Source organism: Mastacembelus armatus, chromosome 4 (assembly GCF_900324485.2).
Source record: "Mastacembelus armatus chromosome 4, fMasArm1.2, whole genome shotgun sequence".
In the NCBI taxonomy this organism is placed as follows: domain Eukaryota; kingdom Metazoa; phylum Chordata; class Actinopteri; order Synbranchiformes; family Mastacembelidae; genus Mastacembelus; species Mastacembelus armatus.
Window position 1 is genome coordinate 21,790,298 of NC_046636.1, and position 27,317 is coordinate 21,817,614.

General features: G+C 40.6%; 4 protein-coding genes across 6 annotated transcripts; 1 reads left to right on the top strand and 3 right to left on the bottom strand.

Moving 5' to 3' along the window:
* Window positions 1-276: 276 nt before the first annotated feature.
* Window positions 277-7,789, bottom strand: LOC113128966 (dimethylaniline monooxygenase [N-oxide-forming] 5-like). The gene is made up of 11 exons (XM_026304594.2): window positions 5,777-7,789; window positions 4,447-4,585; window positions 4,089-4,277; window positions 3,820-3,985; window positions 3,568-3,710; window positions 2,977-3,173; window positions 2,595-2,730; window positions 2,270-2,489; window positions 2,071-2,143; window positions 1,663-1,915; window positions 277-1,501 (listed from the first exon to the last, which is right to left on the bottom strand). The coding sequence occupies exons 2-11, from the start codon at window positions 4,576-4,578 to the stop codon at window positions 1,352-1,354; spliced, it is 1,659 nt and encodes a 552-aa protein (XP_026160379.1). The 5' UTR covers window positions 4,579-4,585; window positions 5,777-7,789; the 3' UTR covers window positions 277-1,351.
* A 144-nt stretch (window positions 7,790-7,933) lies between these two features.
* Window positions 7,934-13,847, bottom strand: LOC113128964 (dimethylaniline monooxygenase [N-oxide-forming] 5-like). Of its 3 annotated transcripts, XM_026304591.1 has the most exons (13): window positions 13,754-13,847; window positions 12,711-12,843; window positions 12,558-12,588; window positions 11,227-11,365; window positions 10,924-11,112; window positions 10,650-10,815; window positions 10,296-10,438; window positions 9,989-10,188; window positions 9,614-9,749; window positions 9,306-9,525; window positions 9,142-9,214; window positions 8,296-8,548; window positions 7,934-8,164 (listed from the first exon to the last, which is right to left on the bottom strand). In XM_026304591.1, the coding sequence occupies exons 3-13, from the start codon at window positions 12,566-12,568 to the stop codon at window positions 8,015-8,017; spliced, it is 1,680 nt and encodes a 559-aa protein (XP_026160376.1). In that variant the 5' UTR covers window positions 12,569-12,588; window positions 12,711-12,843; window positions 13,754-13,847; the 3' UTR covers window positions 7,934-8,014. The 3 variants fall into 3 exon arrangements, with proteins under 3 accessions (XP_026160376.1, XP_026160377.1, XP_026160375.1); XM_026304592.1 differs by lacking the exon at window positions 12,558-12,588; XM_026304590.1 differs by lacking the exons at window positions 12,558-12,588; window positions 12,711-12,843; window positions 13,754-13,847 and adding an exon at window positions 11,489-11,695.
* A 144-nt stretch (window positions 13,848-13,991) lies between these two features.
* plpp6 (phospholipid phosphatase 6) lies at window positions 13,992-18,417 on the bottom strand. Its single transcript, XM_026305569.1, has 2 exons — window positions 17,801-18,417; window positions 13,992-16,440 (listed from the first exon to the last, which is right to left on the bottom strand). The coding sequence occupies exons 1-2, from the start codon at window positions 18,291-18,293 to the stop codon at window positions 16,067-16,069; spliced, it is 867 nt and encodes a 288-aa protein (XP_026161354.1). The 5' UTR covers window positions 18,294-18,417; the 3' UTR covers window positions 13,992-16,066.
* Window positions 18,418-19,523: 1,106 nt separating this feature from the next.
* prdx6 (peroxiredoxin 6) lies at window positions 19,524-24,391 on the top strand. The gene is made up of 5 exons (XM_026305421.1): window positions 19,524-19,714; window positions 21,659-21,815; window positions 23,047-23,190; window positions 23,282-23,428; window positions 24,065-24,391. The coding sequence occupies exons 1-5, from the start codon at window positions 19,623-19,625 to the stop codon at window positions 24,188-24,190; spliced, it is 666 nt and encodes a 221-aa protein (XP_026161206.1). The 5' UTR covers window positions 19,524-19,622; the 3' UTR covers window positions 24,191-24,391.
* Window positions 24,392-27,317: the final 2,926 nt, after the last annotated feature.

Sequence of the window (27,317 nt, forward strand, 5' to 3'; positions counted from 1 at the left end):
TCAGGGGGGGGACTTTAAACTTGTTAGGTGGAGTTGAAGTATGCTGTATTATTCAAACCAATGAAAGGAAATCAGAGAAAGAGGAGCCAAGTTATGTGCTCTTAAGTCACCTTTTGACAGGCATATCAAACCATCAAGAAGAATAAACACCAAAACAAGTATTTTTTTATAAAAGCTGACATTTATGCAAGTATTCACAAAGATGGAAACATATTCACAGTGTTAAGCCTTATTGTTAATCTGCTAGTTAAAAGAGCACTTAGGGAGCCAGAGGACTTATATCATAATATATACTGTTTTATGTTTTTCTCTGAGTGGCAGATCTCCATCCACATTTCAATATGGCCTCAAGGATATTCACTAAGAGCTACAAACTTGGAAACTTGGGACATTTATCCCACCACTTTTACAACCAGGACTTCAGCTTATTCTGCATTTCACGTATATGCTTGAAGTTACATCATAACATCCACAGCATATATTTTCTTCACATTTGGGCTTTAGGCATTTGTAGTGAAGACATGCCAATACACACCTGCAAATGCAATATAATTTTCAATAAATGGAATTAATTGAAAACCATCACATAGAAATTGATCATCAAATGCAGATGTGTTCAGTCACTCTGAAGCTGTGAGATACCAATTCACTTTGTCTTACCCTTGTCCTACACCTCATCTGTGATGGTACCTTCCAGCCTCTGACCAGCTAAACACATGACACCCATGTAATCAGCTGTGGGTAGGCAGTGAACAGCACAGTGGCGCTTCAGGACTGAAGTTGCCCACCCCTGATTAAATTGAACTGGAAAGTTAAGTGTCATCCAGCTTGAAACTAACTCTTAGCAATAACTACAGTTTGCACCACAAATGCATACATGGCATGAAAAAGCATTTAATCAGTTATATTTCAAAGACTAACCCATGTGTTCATACTGTACATTGCTTATTCTATTAAACTTTTTGTTACTTGACAGTGTTTTCTTACTGAACTGTAGTTCACAGAGTGAGTAATATGATACAAAATGTAACACTGGAAAATATTCATTTCTTTACCTCAATACCCCATATCTTATCTTAGAGTTGCATTAGGAAAAGATTTGTGCACAGAAAGGAGAAGTGAACACAGGAACCAAAACTCTTTCAGTGCACGTATTGGATGAGCATGTAAGTGTTATCTTAATAGTTTCTAATACTGTGAATATGTTCAATCGGATAATCTGTGAGACTGTATGGCAACTGAAAACATTATACATTTCTGAAATTTGGTAAGTAACAGTCCATCACAGTATGATACAATGAAGCCAGCTTATTATTCTAAATATGGGCAGAGCATGTTGTATATTGTATGTTCAGACTGATGGTAGATGCAGCTTGGACAGGAAGTTGGGGATGGTGGTTGGGTTGCGAGCATGGACGTAGTAGATGGCAGCTCCTATAGTCACGACGGTCAGGCTGAGCTTCATCAGGTGACCACTGGTCGAAGAATGTTGTGCATCCAGCTGACAGGAGAAGACAGGAGAAACAATTATGTTTTATATGTTCTTAGTCATGCTTCATATCTGGTTGATTTTCAGAACATTTGGGCCTTTGACAGATGTACTGTACATTTTGCATACATTTTTGCCAGCAGAATGTAGAAGAAACAACATTCATTTCAGACCTGTCTGGTTTTTAGGGGCTGGTACATGCGATCAAACTGGGTGAAGATTGCTCTGCGGGCTCCCTCCCATTTCCCTGGTCCAGTCAAGCGGTACTGGTAAGCTGTGATTGGTCCCCACAACACCCTCTTAAACAGTGGGAAGTCAGTGAAGAAGAGCCAGAGGAGATTTGGCCGCACCCCAATGTCCTTAGCTAAGTTGTCCATGTAGGAGACAAAGTCCACCTGTAGGGGTGTCAACTTTGACACGACAAAGCTGTTTGAAAGATACAGCAAAAATGAAGCATTTTACTCTAATATGGATGGAGTCGTGATTTGTCATATAAACAACATGTATCTATCCATGAGTGACATAGAAGACAAAAGACACTTTCATTAATGTGATAAGCAAATGAATAAAGAGAACCTTACTTTTTCTCAATGTCCCTTGTGTCCTTCTCAACAGCCTTGATCATGGCCTGGTTTGAGGGCAGCTTTTTATGGCCTGAAGAGCAAAAGACAAACAGCAAGATAAATGCAGACTTTCTGTTATGACCCAGGAAAGTTCAGTCCTCAATTGGAAAGTTCTCCATTTTTTATTAGGGGACCAGAGTGAGTGTTGTTTCCTCACCTTTGAAGACACGTGTGACCCAGCGGGCCTGCATTTCAGCCTGAGGCATAATGGCTCCATCAGAATGAATAAAACCCACAACAGCGAGAGTGGGATGTTCCAGGTTGGGGGGGAAAACGTGCTGGTACAGACCCAGACGATGCCCAGATTTGTAAATAGCATTGTTTGGCAAGTAGGGAAAGTCATAGTTGTACCCCGTGGCGAACACAATCATATCCACCTGTCACAAAGGAGAAATAACTAAACTGTGCTGAACACATCAAGAAGTTATGCCTGTAGTGATTATAAATTAATTAATTTAGCTTTAGTGGCAAAGTTCTCTGACGTTTTCTACCACGCTGCCATCATCAAACACAACGTTGGAGCCTTGGATCTCCTTCATGTTTGGTTTCACAATGACCCCACCAGACAGAATCCTAAAGGGCAGGTCGTCGTTGATCACTGGGATCTGACTGAAGAACCTGATGAGGTGAGAGCAGGGGGCAGCAGAGGACATCTGAGAGTTATTCTTGTTTCTGAATTTCCACAGGTACTGCAAATTATCTTCATATGAAACTACTAACTACTGCTGCATCCCTTGGCTAAAGTCAGTTCACCAGGTGACCAGAAGAGAGAATGAAAGATCATAACATACAGAAATAGCAGAAAATCAAGCTTTTATGCAAGACATTGCTTTAGACCAAACCACATTCTTAGAAATATCCTACCTGTGTTTAGGTTTGAGACCATACATGGTGTGATCATACATGGAGTTGAGTTTTTTCTCTCCAAGCCAGTTGAGAAAACTCATTGGCAGCAGGTTGAACAAGACATGGAAAAAGCGTGTATTGAACCTGTCCACTGGCAGGCCGTTGTCAGAAACCTGACGGATGACCCAGGCACCACTTCGAGTGCTCAGATACACCTGCAGAGAGACACCAACAGAACCAATGCATTTGTATTCATGAATGCCAGTTTCATATTTTCACCTCTACTTGTTCCAGCACTCATAATTGTGCCTGGGGAAGGAAGGATCAAGGAATGAGGAAACAGAACAAGAGCTTTTTATTGGATGGACACACGGAAATCTTTAAATAACTGGGGACAGCAGCTGATATACTGTAAACTGCTTTTTTAAAACATCTGCTCTTTGTTTTCTTTTCCCCAGACAGGCAGAAAGAACAACCTATAACATTGTTCTAATTTCCAGATGTGTATGTTTTGTTTTTCTGCTCCTCTTTCTAAGGAAAAATGCAAGTGAGGATATTGGGAGATGATAGAGACTATGGATATATACTGCAAGAAAATGACTTCCTAACCTGCTCTGCCACTCTGCTTCCCTCCACAGCGATGTCACCTCCCGAGTTACCGATGCCGATGACCACCACTCTCTTACCATACATGTCTTCAGGGCCCTTGTAGTCCCAGCTGTGGAAATATTTCCCTTCAAATGTCTCAATGCCTGCAACACATCAATATGTTTTCCAGCATTGTCCAGCTCTACCTTGTAAGTGCTTTGTACAAAGCACTATTCGCATCATATTTGTGTGTGCACTAAAACATGTCTTTACCTGGGAAGTCTTTGAATGGCAGGTTGGGGTAGTTGAAATGACCAGAGCAGCAGATAACGGCATCAAAGACGTGACGCTCTTCATGTCCGTCTCTGTTCTCAGTCACCACTTCCCACTGACCAGTGCGAGTGAAGTCTGGTCTCTGTCTGACACTCTTCACTAAGGTCTGGAACATGAAAAGGACAAATGATTGGTTAGTTTGTCTAGGGACATAAATAAAGATAAAAACAATAAAAAATGATGCTTTTTGGCATTGTGAATCATGTTACCTGGAAGCGGATGTGTTTCAGCAGTTTGAAGTGGTCTGCATACATCCTGAAGTACTTCAGGATTTTAGAGTGGTGCATGTAGTTGGGATAATCAGCAGGAATAGGGAAGTCACTGTAGCACATCATTTCCTTCCAGATGTTGATGGTGAGGGAACGATAGATACTGGCCCGGTTTGGCTCCGACACTTCCTGCAGCAAAGCCGATGTCAAAGGACAAGATAAACTTTATTAATCCCTGAGGACAGATGCAAGCAACAGTATGATTGACAGCATCATCCTATGTGGCAAATGCTATATGAAAAACCTAAAAAAGGGAGGAAATTCTTTTGGTTGCAGTTTTTCTGGATAAAAGTCTTGCCTTGAACTTCCACAGACCGCCCATGTCATCACTGCTCTCAAAACAGGTTGGCTCCATTCCCTCATCCAGACAGGCCTTCACACTGGTCAGGCCACAGGGGCCAGCCCCGATCACTGCTACTCTGTGCACCATGATGGAGCTGTAACAGGAGATAGGAAAGCAGTGGGATGATTAGGGTTAAAACAAAAGTGATAATTTGGGTTAACTTGCACACAGTATCTTCTGGTACAGGAGGAATATTGTATTCAAAATTAAAGGTCTGCTACTGTATTCCAGTTTACTATTAATATATAGTAATATATAGTATATTTTTTATTTTATACATAACATCACAAAGTACATGCGTTGTTAGCAGTAACATTGGTCTTCTGGTAAAACAGTCTAAGCTACAAATGGTGAGAGTGTAAGTAGATATATAGTTTTTCAGTCAACATGTGAGAATACTGGTTTGGGATTAGGCTACAAAATTAATTTCAGAAGAATTTCCCTCCAACACAGGACACAGAACAAGTCAGGCACTGTAGATCAGATATTCTGCAGCATCCTTGCAACAGCTTCCATCAAAAACTAGAAGTGATTTTAGGATGTTAAGTTATTCATTAAACAATGCAGCCCCTATTTATGTTATTGAGCTCTTATGCACACTCAGCCGTCCCTAATCACAGCTTCTGTCAGACCCTAGAATTAGAAAGAACAAAGGTTTTGTTATGAGTGCAGATATTTGGGAATGACCTCCTGGTTGAAAGTCACTTTTGTCTAATCTGTGCAGTCAGTCAGTCGAAACCTGGTTTTGCAAGCTTGCTCTTTGTGAAGGTCTGGGTTTATAATTTCACCTATTTGCACTTATGTTTTATCGTGCATGGCATATGATATAACATGTTTATTACATAAATCAGTATATGCAGCAGTTATAAGTACTTGTATTTGTATAAATCTGAGAACCTTGCACTTTCCAGGAGCATTTCCATTTTATGCAAATTATACTCTACTAAATTCCAGAGGCGAATATTGTATTTTTTACTGCACTACATCTGTCTGACAGCTGGAGGTACCAGTGTCTTGTCAAATTACAGTTGTACAGTGAACAATTCAATCATACTGTATATGTTGTAAAATATGATGCACTGCTGCAGATTAATTTACCCACAGTTATAATTGCTCCAATCTGTCACAACTACAGCAGGAAAATTCAACATATACATTAATGCAGCATTAATATTCATTCAAAACCTCATAAATAATAGTATTAACGCTCAGAGGAAAACAAAAACAAACAGATAGATAAGTGCCGGTTAGTACTGGTTACTGAGGTATCCGCTTATTTTCCTACCTTTATCCGCGTGTTTGTGTGTGTGTGTGTGTGTTGGCTCAGTGTGTCATGAAAGAGGGAAGGGAAACATCAGCGCTGACTTTTATACTGAAACGTGACTGCAGTTTTTTTTTTTTTTTACCACTACAGAGATGAGAAGAGACATGTTCTCCATGACAATATCAATAATTGGAAAATAAATTCACGCAAATTGCTTTAACTTGTTATTACATAGGCTACATATATGTATTAATACACTGAATCAGGCATTTGCAGACTATTAATGCTCCATGTGGGCTACTCTTAGTCGGGGCGGTGTTTGCGCTGAGGACTTGAAAAAAGCGCAGTTGCTAATTGCTGTGCGCAATTGGCGGCCAGTGACCTCAGCACTACTGCCATCTGAGGTGGCGCTTTAATCGACAATCATTGACTATGTCTTACTAAAACGTCTAAACATCTAGTTAATGTGGCAACTGGCAGTGAGACAAAGACATTTTTTAAACAGAGCATATTTACTTTTGCAGCCAATTTACTGTGCGTTCAAATTGTGAGAAAGTGAAATTTGTGAAAGTGTAGTCCTGCACTGAAATGCATGAGGGTAAAGTGAGGACATGCAACATTTGTATTAAATGTAATGAAATTCATTCTGGACTCCAGTTTGTAACTGGCCTTACAAACAGTAAATCAATTAGTTACAGAGTTTCGTGAACAGCAAATATCATCAGGTTTAGTTGTGTTTACTCAGTACAAAAGACCTGAACTTTGACTTTAGGGTAAGGGTGTGTCATCTAGTCTAAATTCAGTGGAGCAATAGAAGAGTCCTGATAAGTCCATGAGGAATGCAGCAGTTCACATCCAAGTGACTGAGCCAAGAAGTGGACTAGGAACAGGTCCCTTATCGCTGCAGACAACTGTACATACGCCTGTTATGACTATGTTTGTTATGACTATGTGTTTTAGTTGTGAGGTGATAACTCACTATTTATTTCTCTGCAGGTAATTCATAAAAATGACATTACCTTTATGGGACTACCCCACAATGTTTTCACCGTTTTTATATGGGTATTTGTCTCAGTGGAAACGCGCTCAGCAAAAGCTGCATGGATAATCTTCTAGTTAGTTTCTCCACCTGCTCATTTTCCATGAGAAACAACTCTACGTTCAGTGCAAAGGAGCAGCAGTTCTATTCTTGCAATCCTGACCATTACAGTTGAGCCTGCACAGCTTCCACTGTACAGGTGCAACTGTGAACATAAAGTTGATGATAATTTCGTTGAGCAAAGTTTTTTTAGCATAGATGTAGACAGAGCAGACTACATCAGAAGGATCAGTGAGGTCAAACAAAAATGGATCGAAGCGTGGAAGGGAAGGGTCAGATAATGGCAGGGGGAAAAAATGCATCAAGGACAGAAAGTAACATGGTCAGCATGCACCAGACTTTACCCAGGCTCATGGAAATTTCCACTGGTGTCTCGGTCACCAGGCTGAGTGTATAAATCAAACTGAATTTGAACTGTGTTTGATTCATGCAATATACAAAACCAAAACACCTGATGTGCAGTATGTGCAACAGTATTCATCAAAGTCTGCTGAGCCTAAATTATTGCTGTGACTTTAATGTTCTTTGAGTTATTTTACTGTACTGCTTTTTAAAGGTTCTGTTTGTTCAGACAGCTCATGGATTTTTTTAGATGTACATGTGACCAAAAAGTCATCAGCTCACACAAAGGACACTTTTTAAAGGAACACTTCATTTTACACGTATCGAGGGACAATTTCAGCTGCAGGTGAAATTTGCAGTTGTATTTCAGCTGTTTCTAAATTTCATGCATGGTTATGTACATGCATTTTAGTCTATCATGTGAAAATTTTAGCCAAAATGTATTAGTATCACCCACGCAATATCATGGGAACTATAAACATTAACCCTGAAGATACTGCAGCTACAGTTAATGCAAACAGGATGTGTTACTTTTCGTCTAAAACATATTACAACCTATTTTGTTTTGAATAAAAACACTTTAGAAAAATAAACTTTAACTTACAAACTTTAAAAGTTTAAATCGGCTGAATATAAAAGATATAGTTGATATCTCTATAGCATTAATTAGCTACTCAGGCAGTGACCCAGTAATCATCCTCAAAATCACAACCCAAACAGGACCATAGTGAACTAGATTTCTCAGTGTATCTAAAAACAGCAGATTTATTTTGTGTGTTTCAGAGATCCCATCTTATGATTTCATTTATGCACCATATTCAGACTGTTTGTGGATGGAACTTGGACATAAGGGTGGAGATAGCAGTCGGGTGGTGCACATGGACGTAATATGCAGCAGCTCCTCCGGCCATGATGGTCAGGCTCAGCTTAATCAGGAGCCCGGCATAGGATGTCTCTTGCTCCACCACCTGGAAGAATTGAAATGGTATGGTTACTTTTGCACCAAGCACTTTATATTAATTAAGATAATGTTGTACTGTATATTAAACATTACACACAAGACTTGTAGAACGTAGAAGAAACAACATTCATTTCAGACCTGTCTGGTTTTTAGGGGCTGGTACATGCGATCAAACTGGGTGAAGATTGCTCTGCGGGATCCCTCCCATTTCCCTGGTCCAGTCAAGCGGTACTGGTAAGCTGTCATTGGTCCCCACAACACCCTCTTAAACAGTGGGAAGTCAGTGAAGAAGAGCCAGAGGAGATTTGGCCGCACCCCAATGTCCCCTGCTAAGTCGTCCATGTAGGAAACAAAGTCCACTTCCAGGGGTGTCAACTTTGACACGAAGTAGCTGTGAAGAGGATAAACCAGAAATGTATATGAAATGCAGCATTTTTACAGGTCTTACTGACAGCTGCGTTTACTATCTTGAATGAAATAATTACATTTGAAGAATTTTTCTATTGCCAAAAAGGTGCCAGAGGAGTTTTGTTGGTTGTGATTTTATAACTTTAAAACTGCATGAATCAGTTCTTCTATATTAACAAAGCATCAAGTTCATATCTGTAATGGAAAAGTGTTTCTCATGGTGATGAAAGAGAATTATGACCTTGCTCTGCAGTTTCCCTTAGCTCTAGGGAATATTTTAGTGTCCCTGAGCTCATTGGTTTGGATATCCTACCTGCACCTCCAGTCCCATCAATTCCATACAGCTATGTTTGTTTTCAGCACCAAGTGGAAAAGTTCGCAAGTAGCAAGTGAAAATAGTGGGCCATTGCAAATAAAAAAATAATTATTTATGCAGCTTAAAAAGACAAGAGTGATCATCAATTTGCTCTGTAGGTATAGGAGAAAAAAAGCAACAATATAAATAAATAAATAAATAAATAAATAAATAAATAAATAAATAAATAAATACAGGTAAATGAATATAAAGAAGTTTACTTTTTCTCAATGTCCCGTGTGTCCTTCTCAACAGCCTTGATCATGGCCTGGTTTGAGGGCAGCTTTTTATATCCTGAAGAGCAAAAGATAGAAAACAGACAAAGATATAATGGCACATTTGAGAAATATCTGGGCTAATGGCATGTGATAACATGCAGCCTCACCCTTGAAGACACGTGTGGCCCAGCGGGCCTGCATTTCAGCCTGAGGCATGATGGCTCCAAAGGCATGAATAAAACCCACAATAGCTAGAGTGGGATGTTCCAGGTTGGGGGGAAAGACATGCTTGTACAGACCCACACGCTGTCCAGACTTGTGCATAACACTGCTTGGTAAGTAAGGAAAACCATAGTTGTACCCTGTGGCGAACACAATTGTATCCACCTTTAGAAAAGAGAAGTTAAATTAGAGATTGGTTTAAATGACGTTCTAAGTAAAGACACATTCTTGAGAGTATTCAGAGTCCTCTGACTTTTTCCACCATGCTGCCATCATCAAACACCACAGTAGAACCTCGGATCTCCTTCACGTTTGGTTTGACAATGACTGCGCCGGACAGAATCCTGAAAGGCAGGTCATCGTTGATCACTGGGATCTGACTGAAGAACCTGAAGAGGCAGCAAAATAAGGCAGAGCAGAGGACAATGGAGAAACCATAATATTCTGATGGTAGTAAAAAGTGCAGCGTGATTTAAGGTCCACACATATTACTACATTTTTATTTCATTACACCAGGCTGAATGCTTGAATGTAGTTTATTTTATTGTCTGCAAATGTCAGCTACAAAGTAAGAAAGTCAAATTTCATAGGAAATGGCAATAATGTATGTGATTCTCACAGCGTCTACCTGTGTGTGGGTTTGAGGGCATACATGGTGTGGTCATACATGGTGTTCAGCCTTTTCTCGACCATCCAGTTGAAGAAGTTTATCGGCAGCAACTGGAACAAAATGTGAACAATACGTGTGTTGTATTTCATGTCCAGAGGCAGGCCATTGTCAACAACCTGACGGACGACCCAGGCCCCACGACGGGTGCTCATATACACCTGCAGAATGAGGGAAAGACACGGAACCACATGCATGAATCACAACAAATACATATGATACTGTATATCAAAAAAAAAAACAAAGACAATCAGTATGACTTCCTAACCTGCTCTGCCACTCTGCTTCCCTCCACAGCGATGTCACCTCCCGAGTTACCGATGCCGATGACCACCACTCTCTTACCATACATGTCTTCAGGGCCCTTGTAGTCCCAGCTGTGGAAATATTTCCCTTCAAATGTCTCAATTCCTGCAACACAGCAGAATGATGTTTCCATGTACTGTGTTATTCTATCTGCTTCCAGTTTGATGCACTATAACTTGGATGAGATGCTGGAATATTGTGCCAAGCAAATCAAGTGAAAAGCAACAGGATCCCATAATGGCATACTTGTTTGTGTGGTATGTAAAAATCTCACTAGTGCAAGCCAGGACAAGGTTTGTAAAAAATGTGTCTTTACCTGGGAAGTCTTTGAGTGGCAGGTTGGGGTAGGTGTAGTGACCAGAGCAGCAGATAACGGCATCAAAGACATGACTCTCCTCATGTCCGTCTTTATCCTCAGTCACCACTTCCCACTGACCAGTGCGAGAGAAGTCTGGTCTCTGTCTGACACTCTTCACTACGGTCTGAAAGATTTTAAAATCTTTGCAGTTTTTACAGGTTATATGTATAATAGAAACGTCAGCAAATCTGAAGAACAGCATACTTCAGTCTGCTCATATGGGTCATGTTACCTGGAAGCGGATGTGTTTCAGCAGTTTGAAGTGGTCTGCATACATCCTAAAGTATTTCAGAATTTTAGAGTGGTGCATGTAGTTGGGATAATCAGCAGGAATAGGCAAGTCACTGAAGCACATCATCTCTTTGGAGATGTTGATGGTGAGGGAACGATAGATGCTGGCTCGGTTTGGCTCCGACACTTCCTGCAGCAAAGAAGTATCAAAAACGCAAAGAAGAAAATATTGGTAACACTGACAGCAATTTAAATCTTTCTAAGATGGTTTCACTAAATAGTAGCAAAAAAAAAGGGAACATGCCTTGAACTTCCACAGACCGCCCATGTCATTGCTGCTTTCAAAACAGGTTGGCACCATTCCCTCATCCAGACAGGCCTTCACACTGGTCAGGCCGGAGGGGCCGGCCCCGATCACTGCTACTCTGTGCACCATGATGGAGCTGTAACAGGAAATAGGAAAGCAGTGGGATGATGTTGTGGTAAAACCCGTTGGGTGAGCAATAAACAGAGTGCAGACAGACTGTCTTTTTTCAGAATATATTTCTTGCAAGAAAGGAGCAAACCAGAATAGAACACAGTCAATCAGTTTTCCCCAGTTGTTCCCCAGTTGCTCAGCTCCTGAGGCTGCTACTTCTAGAGACATGCAAATTAAATGCAAATAATCATTTACATAATCAGATAATTAAGTCTCTACTTCCCTATTGTTCTACAAAGTGATTCCCTAATAAGGCTATATTCTAAAACTCTATATTCTCATTCGACAGTTAACCCTCCATCCTGGACGTGCTCTGTTATACTTGTCCCTTCCTCACACCTAGTGTTCCTAAGGAACCTTTCTCCCAGATACTCCTCACCAACATCCTTGAGAACACTGTGTCCCTTAGTGTCAGACTATACTAGGTCAGGAAGAACATCAACATCAGATATGATTATGAAAAACACAAGACATCTATGAGCTCCTTGGTGAACTCTGTGATCTAACCTGTAAATGAAATCCCTGTGAATATGAATAAAAATCAGGAATACAGTAAGAAACAAGAAAAATCATAATCAGTCAGAATAATCAATCATTGAAAATCGCTTTTCCATTACAGATGATTAGGGTTAAAACAAAAGTGATAATTTGGGTTAACTTGCACACAGTATCTTCTGGTACAGGAAAATTATTGCACTCAAAATTAAAGGTCTGCTACTGTATTCCAGTTTAATATTAATATATAGTATATTTTTTTATTTTATACATAACATCACAAAGTACATGTGTTATTAGCAGTAACATTGGTCTTCTGGTAAAACAGTCTAAGCTACAAATGGTGAGAGTGTAAGTAGATATGTAGTTTTTCAGTCAATATGTGAAAATACTGGTTTGGGATTAGGCTACAAAATTAATTTCAGAAGAATTTCCCTCCAACACAGGACACAGAACAAGTCAGGCACTGTAGATCAGATATTCTGCAGCATCCTTGCACTGGCTTCCACAGCTTCTTCATTCAAAACCTCATAAATAATATTATTAAGATTCAGAGGAACAATTTTCCTCAATAGTTTGACACTTTAAGTATATTTTGCTAACGAGACTTTGCTCTATTGCAACTCTTGTGGAAAATTCAAACTCATGGGGGTCATCTTTACATCTCACACATTCCATCATTTGTTTCCACACCTGAAAACAAAAACAAACAAAGATAAATAGATAAGCACCGGTAAGTAAACCGGTTAATAACAACTCGCACAACACAGTCAGGTATGAATATTAGTTACTGAGGTATCCGCTTGTTTTCCTACCTTTATCCTCGTGTTTGTGTGTCCGTGTGTCCGTGTGTTGGCTCAGTGTGAAATGAAAGAGGGAAGGGAATCATCGGCGCTGACTTTTATACTGAGACGTGTCCGACGTCACGCTTTCTAGCTTTTTTTTCCACTACAGGGATGAGAAGACACGTGTTCTCCATGACAATATCAATAATTGGAAAATAAATTCACGCAAATTGCTTTAACTTGTTATTACATAGGCTACATATATGTATTAATACACCGAATCAGGCATTTGCAGACTATTAATGCTCCATGTGGGCTACTCTAAGTGCGCAATTGGCGGCCAGTGACCTCAGCACCACTGCCATCTGAGTTAGCGCTTTAATCGACAATCATTGACTATGTCTTACTAAAACGTCTGAAAATCTAGTTAATGTGGCAACTGGCAGTGAGACAAAGACATTTTTTAAACAGAGCATATTTACTTTTGCAGCCAATTTACTGTGCGCTCAAATTGTGAGAAAGTGAAATTTGTGAAAGTGTAGTCCTGCACTGAAATGCATCAGGGTAAAATGAGGACATGCAACATAAATATCAGCTGCAAGTAGCATCCGATATGAACATGCCCTGCAGAGCGACGCACTGAGCTCAAAAAGTGCCCTGTGCCTGGCATGCAGTTTTAAATGTAGTTTTATCGGGCTTTATTCTGTTGTACAGGTCTGATGAGCTCCATTATCAAGCTGACTAAAGTTGGAGCCCATGCATTATCTTTGTTTACATTGGACTGTAGAATGTTTTAAAGATATTTATTCTGACATTGTGTCTAATTTCAAGTACTGTTGTAAAACTCCCAGTTACTAGAAGTAAAGAGACCAAAGGGGAACCTTTCAGAGATCACAAAAAATGGAAAGGACCAGCTTAAGAAATGAAATCCTAAATTTCTTTTAGTCAAATTGCCATCCAATAATAATGCACATAAATAAGCCACAATAAAAAACTAACTATACATTGACATAAAACACAAGAGCTCTCTGCTGTAGAATCTAGAACTACAAGTGTATTCCCATCCCTCTTACCTTAGTCCTTGTGTGTTGGTTTTGTTCGTCAATTGGGACAAGAGCCAACAGCTCACAGGCTTTTATACTGAGATGGTAACGGAAGATGCATGTTTTTTTAATCCTGCCCATAAAAGGCAACCAATGTAAGATGTATTTACTCAAATCCAAGAGACTAAAGTTCAGATTAGGTTAGTTAAAGGAATGGGGGAATTTGGAAGACTGTTGAGTTGATATCATAGAAGATACAAGACAGATCCACATTTGCTTCCTATTTAATAAAAAAATCATAATCAATCATTCAGGAGTAACTCCTCAAGAAAAACTAAACTACACATTCAAATCCATTTAACAGAACACAGTGTAATCACATGACCTGACAGGCACAGCACAGTACAATAAACACAGTAACACCTACAGTATACAGCAGGCAAAGACACTAATGCTGGATTTTTGTTGACTGTGCAGGAATAGATGTTACATCAGGTCACAATCAAACAAACAAATGCATCTTTCCTCATAGGTGTTTTTTTTAAGCTGAACAGGTGGTGTGGACCTCAAAATCTATTCCCTACAGACAAACATTCTGAGCTTGTAATTAATGTAATAAACATTTTTTTTTATGTTCAGGACTTTTTTCGATATCAACATTTAAATCAACATAAAAACTCATAATATATATATATTATGAGTTTTGGCTGGCTGTTACATAAAGAAATCCTCACTCCAGCATTTACATGCCAACATAAAACTGTAGTTCAACCCGTGTGCCGACTCTGACTCGCATATAGCTACACATTCCCATTCATGTGTTGATAAATTATTACTAATGAATAATCCTGGTCCCTCTTTGTCTGTGAGGCAAGAGTCATTGCACTGGTTACAAACACCTGAGCAAAAACATGTGGGGGTGGGTACTGCTAGTTAAAACATGCAATGCAGAAAGTGTTTAGTTAGAGAAAAAGAGATGAAGTAATGTTACTCAGCAGGCAGGTTATGGTTGTTGTATTATTCCAACTCTAGTTTTTCCCCTTAAAATAAATTCTTTAACTTCTAAAAGCAAGTGAAAATAATTTCAAAGACCTATTTGTTTCTACATTTTTCAGTGCACCAAACCAGTTATTTGTATAGTAGATGGCTCGTTTTAATGGTGGTGTACAGATATTGCTTAAGACTACGACAGTTCTTTCAATATACAACCTATTATACTTAAATGGACATGTATTGGACAGTATGTCACTGATTGCCTTTAGGCTCTTTACATTACAGTATTTAAAACAGTCATTGTCTAGAGAAGAGGACCTGCACACACACTTCTGATGTATGATAGGAGAGAGCTGAGAGCTTTGGGTGATGGATCTGAGCAGGATCATGAAGTGTAAACTGCTGAGTGGGACAAAGCGTATGGCAAGTATCAAGCTCTCTACCTAGAAATCATCCTAAACAAAGAGGAGAGGTGAACACAGATGGACAAGTTGCTGCCATGGTACCTCCTTCAGTATGTGAAACTGGCCTCAGCTCAGAGAAATCACAGGAGGGGCCTAACAGCATTGTGTGTATTGTTTCTGAAACACCTGTGGACCAACAAGGTATATAAATTGCAGTTTGTGAGAATTTTTTCAACCGCAGCTGCTACTGGATACCGTGAGACTGAACCAAGATTTTCATCAAGGTTTCTAATTACATGCGCTGAGGAAACAGAGCTCAGTCTCCTGCTGCCATCCTCAGACCCTTTAGAAACCACAAACAACAACTTATTAGGCCTGTAGATGTGTAGCTGTGGCTGTCCTTGATTTCATGTCAGTGCAAAGAAGCTTAAAGTTGGAAGAACTTTGTTTTGTGAACTATGTGGTAACTGGTCTACTAAAATGGCTGCCAAACTCCGTGTTTCCCTTCTCATCTCCTCTACTTGACCTCTTCTCTGTAATGTATAACAGAACGTGTGTAATTAGACTGGCAAGCTATAAAATCCTAGTCAGAAATAAGCAGGTCCACTAGCAGGAGAAATAACTGCCACACTACATGGACATAACTTCATATTGTCCTTGATCCATTTATTACTGAAGGTGCAAATGAGGTGGATTTAGGACACAGTCTGTCTGTTTCTCTCCAATCTCTTCTAATTAAAAACCTGTAAATTACAGACAGGTTTGTAAGCGATACCTTACAGTGAGGACTGGAAGATTTAAGTGTAATAATAATAGAAGAAAACAGTGTGTGACAGCGTTCGATTCATTAGGACAATTTTTCTTATATGTCTGTGTAAAATACAAAAGGTGCGCTCATATCCAAACTTAATATTTAAATGGTTGCCGTCTTCTCCTCCCTCAGTGCTTAATTTGATGCTAACTGTCCCATTAGCCCTTGCAGGGTTTGAGGTGAAATCCACAGCATCTCTACCAAGTTGTATTGGCAATAGCCCATCCAGAACCCAAACATCACATCAGTCACATTGTGCCTGCCCAGCAGCACCCTGCTCAGCCCCACCAGGCCAGCCCACAGCAGCACCAGGACCCTCAGTGGGGCGGCCAGCACGAGGTGGGCCAGCAGGAACCGAACACACATGGCAGCACGGGTGGCATGCCCGGAAGGGAAGGAATAAGTGTCCACTGAGAAAGTGGCAAACATGTCCATACGGTTATGAGCCGGCCGACGCCGGCGCACCACTGCCTTAACAATGGCAACCAGGACCAGGTCCAACAGCAAGCCTGCAGGGGATTAAGGACATGAAAAGGACGATGATGTTATAACATACAACAAAACAATTAATGAAGAACTAATCTCATTAACACACTACATTGTAATGGCAGTATGAATAACTTCTTATCTATCCTCTGACAATATATGCTTCTTATTATAAAAATAAAGATACTGTTTATTCAGAAGAAGAGATGTATCCAGATTATTTTTTTGTTTAAAGCCATAAACAATCAGTTGGCAGTTTATTCGGTATGCCGAGCTGAAACTAACGTAGACTACCCCATTAATATCAATAAGGCTAAACTAAACCACACCTCTAAGGGGATGTACAGGATTAGAAAAGTCTTTGCCTTGGCACCATCTGGTGGTTGCAGCCACAATAAAACCTGGTAACAGTAACATATATAAGATTTATACCACATATATAGTAGATACTATATAGTATGTATTGCAAACAAATCATATTAGCATATCTTAGATAGTATAATATGATGACACAAAGAAATCTCCTTATAGCAACAGTGCTGAGTAAAGGAACTGTCACTATTATCTAATATTTAGCAGTCAGGACTGCAGCAGCTGGTGTGTGAGTAAAAGTGGTCAACTTTTACTCATGAGGAACAAGATGTTACCATGAATAAATGTGAGCAATATATAACAAAATGTCTGACAGTGGAGAGAAAAGGGGGATCACCGCCCTTCGCTAGAGCAAAATTCACATTATTATGTTGTGTCATTTCACTAAAGGGTCATTTAAGGTTTTTTTTGTTGTACGTATGCTCTCCAGTGCTGCAGTGCTGAAAAATGGATGCAGTAGTCAGGAGGCATTGAGCCAATCACTGCTGGGAGTCCAATGAAGGAACTGAAACTGTCACTTAATGTATTCAATTACCCACAGCTTTCACTGTGCCCTTTGAGCACGCTTCACACATATCCAGTATCTTCAACAACAATATGTTCCTGTTGTAAAAGCTGGATGCACTCATGACAAGCTAAAAAGCTGACAGGATCCTGCCTGCAAACACAATTTATTTTGTCTGTAGATCTTTACTTTTAACTGACGCAGGAAAAGCTGCATTACTGTTTGCAGATCAGCCCACAGTAAATCAGTCTTTGCCTTTTGCTCTTACTAGGCCACAAAGAACAACAGATAACACCTACAGGTGTAATCGTAAATAATGTGGGTGGGATCAACTCTTGTGTAGCTGAGGTTAGTTCTGTCAAATCAGCATGAGGGAGAAACGGGGGACTGTGACACAGATTCTGCGTCTCAGCAGCACCTATAAACCAGCTGCACAGGTACTGGCAAACCTTCCTGTGTGATACTGAGTGACAACACATGGAGCAATAGCAGAGTTGTGGTTTTACCCATGAGAAGGTTGAGCATGATTTCTTGTCCTGCAGCGCTGTCGCTCTTGTACAGGGAGTAGGCGGTACCGGCCAGCCACGGGATACCATGTCCCGATATCTCTAAGAGCTTCATCAAGGGCCGCATGCTGCCCCAGGACGAGTCCTCACAGGCGCACACCCCCAGCTGCTTGGACATCCACAGGTCGATGGCGAGCAGGGAGCTGAGCGCTACGCGGACGAAGGAGGGGTTGAGCCGGATACCGTCCTCCTCCGCGATCCCTTGACCGCTCGCCGAGCCCGTGGATGAGCTGGAGCCCCGGCGTCGAGTGGGGCTCTCCGAGGCTCGGAGCCGGGCTGCGGTGGGGTCGGAGGCCTGCCGCTGGACGAGGTGCGGCGGAGAGGACCGGTTCAGCGGCTTCGTCAGGGACATGAAGTCGTAGCGGCTGTTGGAGCTGCCGAACACCGGGCTGCCTCCGCTGCGAGCGGGGTTTTTAGCTTTAGGAGAAGGCATGCTGTCTGTCGGTGTACGGCAGAGACAGTTTTCTGCAGCGCTATCGCAACTTCAGCTCATCTGCTGCTCGTTTGACAATTCATATCACGTCTACTCATATCGGCCTGTGTCGCCATCTTTGTTATTCATACCGCAAAGCTACATGGGAAATAGACTTTTAGTAGACGTCATCAACACCACGTGGGTGACGCGGAAGCCCATTGCAATTATCCACAAATAAAATAAAATAAAAGCAAATTATATAAGAACTTTCCATTGATTTTATGGATTTGTTTTGATGGATGTTGCCATATTTCTCATATCATTGATGGTTCAAACGATGATAGGTACGAATAAAAACTAGTTAGTAGAATTAATTCATTGTTTGATTTTATTTTATTTATTCTATGGCTAATATCCCTGCAAGTAAGTCATATACAATTACCCAGAATCCATCCATCTATTATCTATACCCATTTATTCCTATTTAGGGTCACAGGGATCTGCTGGAGCCCATCCCAGCTCTCTTTGGGTGAAAGGCAGGGGTACACTCTGGACAGGTCTCCAGTCCATCACAGGGCCACATAGAGACAGACAACCTCACACACTCACACTCACTCCTATGGGCAATTTAGAGTCACCAATCAACCTAACATACATGTTTTTGGACTGTGGGAGGAAACCAGAGTACCTGGAGAAAACCCACACAAGGACAGGGAGAACATGCAAATTCCACACAAAAAGGCCCCTATTGAGTTTCAAACCAGGAACCTTCTTGTTGTGAGGCAACAGTGCTAACCATAAACTCACCGTGCTGCCAATTACCCAACATTTCCCCATTATTTGATTTCTCATTTATTTAATGTGAATTTAATTTAAGATGTGGTCTTATTTTATTATAATTTATTTTATACAAAGCATATGTCCCTTGGGAAAACATTAGATTGACCTAAATTTCAATTTCTTCAATATCTACCAAATATTCCGCAGTTTTACCTTGAACTGGGTCCAGCCTCTTTAACATCTCTTCAGAAAAAAGAAAAAGCTTAAGACATATCTGTGGACAAACTTGTCTAAGTTTATGATTTGGTAAATTGATTTTAAGTTTTGTATATTTATTATGTTTACATTTAGAAATGCCTTTGTAACGTTATCGTTTAATAAAGTTGTTTTTAAAAAAAGTCACTACTTGCTTGTGATTGGGCCAATCACAAGCAAGTAGTGACTTTTTTTTTTGTCGTAAGCCCCGCCCCTCATGTCCTCGTGGTACTGGTCCCGGACCTTCAGATCTCCACACGCCCACAGGCCTCTTCATTTCTCTCGTGTTTGAGTTGCTCAGTGGACGCGACCATGCCTGGACTTCTGCTGGGAGATGAGTTCCCCAACTTTGAGGCCGACACCACCATAGGTCGGATCAAATTTCACGACTTCCTGGGCAGCTCGTAAGTCCGCACTGTGCGTCTGATTTACCCTCCGTGCACGGCTGGCGAATATGCTCGTAGACCGTATTAGACTGAGCCCTGTTAGCTGCTCTGTGCAGGCCTGTTGTCTGACTGTTCACTGTGATTCTAACCCCAAGTGACTGAGTACATTTGAAATATAGATTTCCACACAGTTTTAATGATGGTTAATGATTAGTATGTTTGCAAACTGTAGTCTTGAATAGCTGCATACATTTTGTCAACCACATTTTTATTTTTATGTATTTGTTTTTTTTTGGCAGACACCACAGGACATCATGTTTTAAACCACATACTTTTGACATTAGTCTTTTTACTTAATCACAACAAGTAATGATCATAATCAAGTCATTTTATTCAATAATTGAACTCATAATCTCGTCTCCTGCAGGCTGACGCAGACAGGGTTACACAAGCAGGACTGGCTGGATTTCGTAAGGCTCAAAAATGAATCGGAGCCCTTCCACTGTTGCTGTAGAAAACAATTCCTGACACAGCTGTTTCTATTATGGTTGAGGGAAGGAACTAATGACACGCACAAGTATCAACCCAACATGTATTCAGCTTAGGTTGGCCTTAGGGAAAACAGACAAATCAACAACTTAATCCAGTTATTCTTTGAATGGTTCATATTCATTTACCCGCTCTGAACAATGCAGAAGTAAACCAGATCAGTCTATATTTGACAAAGTGCATCTTCTTGTATTTCTTGGTAGGTAATACCCCCCCCCCCGTTTCCTTATGTTGAATGTTGGAGGATGAGAAAAACATTTTAATACCCAAAGGGAAATTCAGGATAAACAATGACAAAGCATATGTGGTGTTACTGTACCTTGTTTCCAAACAGCCTGCTGCAGTTGTATCCGTATCCATGCAAGATTACTGTTAAGTTATGTTGATAACAAAACAACTTCCTTATTTTCTGAGTGCGAGGAGGTGTTGTACTTTGAGAGGCAACAATCTGTTGCACTAGTTTGTGTTTCTGCCAGGGTTAGCCAAGTGGAAAAGCAGTTGTAGCACAGCAAACAACACACTTTGTGCAGCCACTGCTGCAGCCTATAAGTAGCACAAAAACACATTGTAGTTGAAATGTTTCATACAGCCGTTTATACAAATTACAGCAGATCGTTCTGTGTTTTTCATCACTGCACAGTCAGATGATCACATGCTTGTGAATTGCTGTTCTGGTGCCTCTGCACCATGTGACAATACATTAAAAAAACAAAACAACTTGTGATTTTTGAGGTGAATTATCATCAACAGTTAACAGTTTCAAATGTTCAAATGTTATACACACCCAGGGATGATTTTGCAGGAAAACATCAGTCTTTCCCTTGACCCATCCGGGTCAGTTACACTGTCCATGCACAGTAGGACACAGCTGGACTTGATGTCTCGGGGTTTGAGTCTGCCAGATTCACAGACACCTGTTGGTTCAATCCACGGCTGGAATTTCTCTACTGAGACTTACATTTTTCTGTCTTTGTCCTATTTTATAGTAATTTCTTCTGCTTCTGTTGCCTCAGCTCCCACTCCTTATGCTCTTATTCCTGTCAGTACTATAAATCCTTTTGACTTTCTGGACTCTGTGTGTCCCTGATGAGAAATATGGATGTAGCAACACATAAATACAGAAAACATAAAATACAGAACAAATCATACTTTAAATAGCCTAAATGAGCTATGTGAAGTCCATTAAATACACATGCGATGGGTAGCATGGAAACTATTGTCTTACAGCTGTGCATTTTGACCTTTAGTCTGTTTTATATTGGATGATAACTTGAACTTGTGCCCAGGGCATAACATGACCAGTCTCTAGGAATACTTGACTAGACTACTCAATGCAGTAGCAGTAGTTATGCTCCTCTGTATTGATGTTTTATTTACCAGAAATTGTTACGGTAATGTCCTTTTCCTCTCTAGGTGGGGGATCCTGTTCTCCCACCCAAAGGACTTCACTCCTGTCTGCACCACTGAGCTCGCCCGTGCAGCCAAGATCAGCAGTGAGTTCAAGAAACGAGATGTGAAGATGATTGCCTTGTCCATTGACAGCGTAGAGGATCACCACAACTGGAGCAAGGTTGGACACCCACCACGCCCGCACACCCGCGCAGGCACACAGTATATACCACCTCTGTTTAACTAGCGTGTCAGAGGTAAAAGGATAACTCATTGACCTAGCCAGAGTACTTTAGAGGGTGGAGTGACTCTTAATGATGGTAATTAACGGTAATATACTTTTATTGTATACCATTTAAATGAATGTCACATTATGTAGGTGGCTCACAATATGAAACGTGTCATAATCATACGCTGTAATCACATTTAACTATCAAACGCTACCTGTTGTGGGCACGAGCTTTGTTTTGTGTACGTGCCTGCTGTCCTGTCATCTAAATCCTTCCAGTTTGATTAAATGCATTTTTTTTTTTTTTTTTTTTAAATGTGCAGGGGCCATATTCAGAAAACATTTTCATCTTTACTGGCTGAATATTTGAGAAATTCCTAAAATAGGGAGAATGTTATTTGCAACTTCAGGCCAAAGTCTGAGAGAAGTTAGGCAATTGCTCACAGTCACTAATGAATAATCCAGTAACATCAGTTTGTAGGGTTGTTGATCTTCAGCTGAAGTTGCACTCCAAATTCGATTCGACGTCATTACTCTGTTTTTAATGTAATAAAATGTTTTAGCTTGATGTAATGGATTTATTAAATTATCGTATTTTAACTTGACCTAAAAGTTTTTACTTATCAAAATTAAAAACTTTAATCACTTTTGTAATTGATATCATATAGTTGCTTGCTTCTAACAATAAGTATTATTGTCATTACATGTACTGCAAGTGGTGTTTGTCAGAAAGGACTCAGATATTCATGGGTTAATCCTTACGCTCAACACAGAATAGATTGGCTTTTAACTAGGTTGTCGAATTACAACAGGGCCTCCGCGAAAAGGCCAGTGATTAATCTTAGTGGATGTGGACTCCAGTTCACTGGGCCAGTGTCAGATGATCTGTGCCGCTTTGGTTCCTGCCAAAAATGTTTTCTCTCTCTCTGCCTCCCAGCTGTAAAGGCAGCTGTGTTGGCATAGCAGTCATGGTGCCTGAGCACGTAGTTCATGCCGCTCACGGTGACACTGCACTGTATCTGTTTTTGGTTCATCTAGAAATGCAAGATAAGAAGCTGGGGTTCAGTGGTCACTCGTTACAGCAGTGTTGCAAAAATTATTAACTTAGGATAATGAACTCCACCCAGTAGCAGAGGAATAGAGGCTGAAATCATGATTAATCATATCTCTTCTCTCTGTGTAGGATGTGATGGCATTTAACAGTGAGGCTGACAACGCTCTGCCCTTCCCCATAATTGCTGATGATAAGAGAGTGCTATCCGTTCAGCTGGGGATGTTGGACCCTGATGAGAAAGACAAAGATGGAATGCCCCTCACAGCTCGATGTGTAAGAAACGCCTTTTCTTTTTTTTAAGCAATCAGGAAATATGAATGTACACTATACTCTGTTGACCCTATGTCATCTCACCCAACATCAGGTCTTTGTGATTGGCCCTGATAAGAGGATGAAGCTGTCCATCCTCTACCCTGCTACTACAGGAAGGAACTTTGACGAGTTGCTCCGGGTTATCGACTCCCTGCAGCTCACTGCACAGAAGAAAGTTGCCACACCGGTTGACTGGAAGGTAAACAGTTAAACTGAGGATTCGCATCATTTAGACACTAATATGATGTTTGAGTGGGCAGATACAAAAAAGTATGCACAGCTTCCTCTAATCTATCACAAACTTTAATCTAACACAGGCAGATTTGTTGTTGATATCATTTAGTTTTGTACTCATGAACATGAATGAAGCTCAGTATTTCTGACTGCATGTTCTTATTATAAACATGCATTAACTCTTCTTGGGTAACTTGCTTGTAATATCTCGGTTACATATGAAGCTACACCCAGCAGCACGTTAGCACATTTGAAGTACAGGTTTTAGAGTTGTCTCAATCATTTAATCCGACTCTTAGATCTCTTTTGGATGGTTGGATCGAGGGAAAATAGTTAACCAAGTCAGCACTGGGCTTTTCAAATAGTTCCAGTATAGACCATTAACACAACAGTTCTAGTCTCACACTTCTCTCCACAGAATCAGTGAAATATTGGTGATACTCCACATACATAGTGAAACATTACATTTAATTCATTTAGCAGACAATTTTGTGCATAGTGACTTGTAAGTGTATTTGAGGCACAGGTCTTCTTTTAAGTTGATGAAAAAACAGGACCCTGCATCTAAAATACATGTCCCTGTTCATGCGTCTTTTTTTAGCCTGGTGAGAAAGTCATGGTCATTCCCTCACTGTCTGAGGCTGAAGCTGCTGCTCTCTTCCCCAGTGGTGTGACCACTAAAGAGATGCCTTCTGGGAAGAAATACTTGCGCTACACCAAGCTCTGAAGCGACACTAAAGACTACATCCTGCTCTAATTTACTGCTCTTTGACCTGACAATCCCTGAAAGATGTAAAACTGACCAAAAACATAGATGCACTTATCTTTTCAACTAAGTTTTTTTCCAGCCAGGCAACAATAAACCTGGGATAGTTGAGGTGTACAGTGCCTTATATACTCTCCCTCAGTAAATACACTTTTCCCATTCTCCTTGTGATTTTGACCTTTTTTATGAGGTTTATGGGTGGGGTAATGTGACAAGGTAAGAGGTAGTATGGTCACAGCTTCCTCTGCTCTGACTTGTTGTACCACTAGGTGTCTCTCTACAACCTAAAACTGAAATTATCACCATGCTTCTTTTGATGCATTACCACCTTCTCTCAATAGGTGGCAGTACAAGCACAACAACTGATGCTCTAATGGTGTCCTCAGAGAGCACCAACCTGTTCTTAAAGATTGCAGAGATAGGGAGTGGTACCACATGTACTGCAAGGACTTAGTGTATTTACATTCCCATTAATTAAAAAGAGGATTGGCCACATTAAGCTGGTGATCACATTCAGCCCTGTTGTTTAGGTGGATTTCTCAAAGTAAACAGTGAGGTCTTAAACTTTTCCCCTCTGCAATTTCAACCACTTTGCCAACTCAGCATTGCAAGCTAATGCTCTTGTCTTAATGTACCATAGTATTGACAGTATTGTTGGTTCTGTGCTCAGTGTTGAGGCTTTGCAGATGCAAACATGAAAATGAGTGAATCAGCTGCATGTTCCACGAGGACGCAGTGGAGAAAACTACTCAAGAACAGTACTTCAGTAACATAAAGATACTTAAGTACAATTTAATTTAATTAATTACAATTTAAGTAACAATTTAAGTATTTCAGGATACTCAAGATCAAGAATTTACCTAAAGTGCATATGATAAGGCATTCCAATGCAACACATTGCTAAAAGCTAAACTTGTAGTGTCTATGTCATGTTTCAGATGTGTGTCAGTAGTTCTTCCAAAAACATTTTCCCTCTCAATATCTTACATGGTTTCATTTCAATAATTGAGGCCCAAAATGAGCGATTATTTTACACACACAAAAGCAAAAAGATCAAAGTCCTCGGCTATATATTGGTATGAATTGTCCAGTTATTCTTCTTGTGACCCCTCAGATTAATCTTGTACCCCTTTGAAATGCCTTGTTGCCACTGTATTAAATTAGCCAATTATATAAAGTTGTTAAAAGAGCACCGTATCCATTGATAAATCAGTATCAACAATCTTGTCAAATATGTATGAAGATATATGAGCACTTTTGCCTGGAAAGGAGGCTGGACTCGACTGTGGAGAAGAAAACGAAGCCAGGACTGAGGTGTAGGTTTCCCCCTACAGTTATTCAACCTTCAGAAACTGCGTTGCTCAGGCTCGTATTAATTACTTTATGTATTCTGAAGGTGAACAATGATCTCACGCACACACGCATACGCACCTCAGCCTTGCATTCACTCTGAGTCTGAGGAATGCCGAGGTCAAAGAGAAAAGATGGGATTCCCTTTGAGCGAGGAGAGAGACATGATGTGAGCCGAGCCAGATAAAATATCTGTGTGCCCTCCCTCTTTTCACTCCCGCCATCCACACAATGTGAACTGGAATGTTATTCTTTTTTTTTTTTTTTTTTTTAATCAGTTGCTCACTTAACAGAAACTCCCCATAAGTCAATGAAAAGGTTTCTTTTCTCTCTCTTCACTCCATTACAGAATCTCTTACTATGTAGGAATAGGATCAGATTAATCAAACAGTGCCGACATTCAAAATGCTGGATGCTGAATGTGATGAAAGTACATGTGCCCATTCATTGGGTAACCCTTGCCCTCCACCTCCTCCATCTGTTCTCCCTTTCCCTTCTCTGGTGGCTGTTTGTCCCCAGGAGTTGTCCAAAATAACACCCACACAGAGACATCGTACCGATCAAATGCATTTCTCAAATTCCAGACGACAATAGCTTGTGCCAGAGCATGAGAAGTGCTTTGGGTGTCAGGCTCTGGCTTAATTGCCCAGTACCAACCCGCCTCCCTCCTTCTCCCCCGCCACTCTCCCTCCTGTTCATCTGTCAGCCCTCACTTCTTGGCCATTGAGCCAACTCACCCCTCCTCTCCCCAGCAACACTAGTACATGTAATACAACACCAGCCTGGGCCTGGTCTCACAGGGCAGAACACAAACTCAATACCAGCTGCTGGTTTCTTTCTCTACAACACACACACAGAGACACACACACACACCACAATACTGATCAAATACATAAACTCTGCAAGGAGTGACCTCCCATCAGAACAGACAAAAGTGCTCATCCCCAGACTTCAGTGGCAACCAGTAGAGGAGACACACCAGGTAAACAAGCTCTCAGCTAACTCCGATTCAGAAATTGACATTTGCAGAAATAAGTGCACTCGTATCCACATTCATGCCAGGAGTTAGATGGATAAATTGTTCCCCCTCTCACATATTCCCTTTCAATATGAAGCTATAGCCACCTACCTTATATTAGCATATGGCAGTTTATAAAATCCACCTAGCAGCACCTCTAAAACTAATTAATGCCTTACATTGTATTACATTATATTCCATTTGTTTATTTCCCACACAATCAAAATGTGCCGTTTTTTGGCACAGGAGCCTCATGATGATAACAAGACCTTAGGAAGTCACTGCGCCCGTCCAAGAAATAGTCAGGCACACTCATACACCACTTATACTGTACACAGGTTGTTTCTTTCACTCTGTTTCCAATCTTTATGGTAAGATAATCTAACTGGCTGCTGTTCAACCAGCTTCATACTTAGACTACAGACATGAGAGTGGTGTCAAGCGAATAAGCATATTCCCCAATATGTCAGACTTTTCTTTTAAAGGTGTTGCAGAACTTTAAAACTGAGGGTAAAAATACTGCAAACACACACTTGGTATGTTTCTGTGTATGTGCGTTTATTCACCAGCATGAGCTTGCTCTGGAGGTCATTATTCCCATGCTGTGTGCCAGGCATTGACTTCATCAACCAAAGCTGCCTGTGACCTGCAGGTTAACAAGCCAGAGACCAGAGGAGCTGCACAACACGCACATATGCATGTACTCACACATATGCCGAG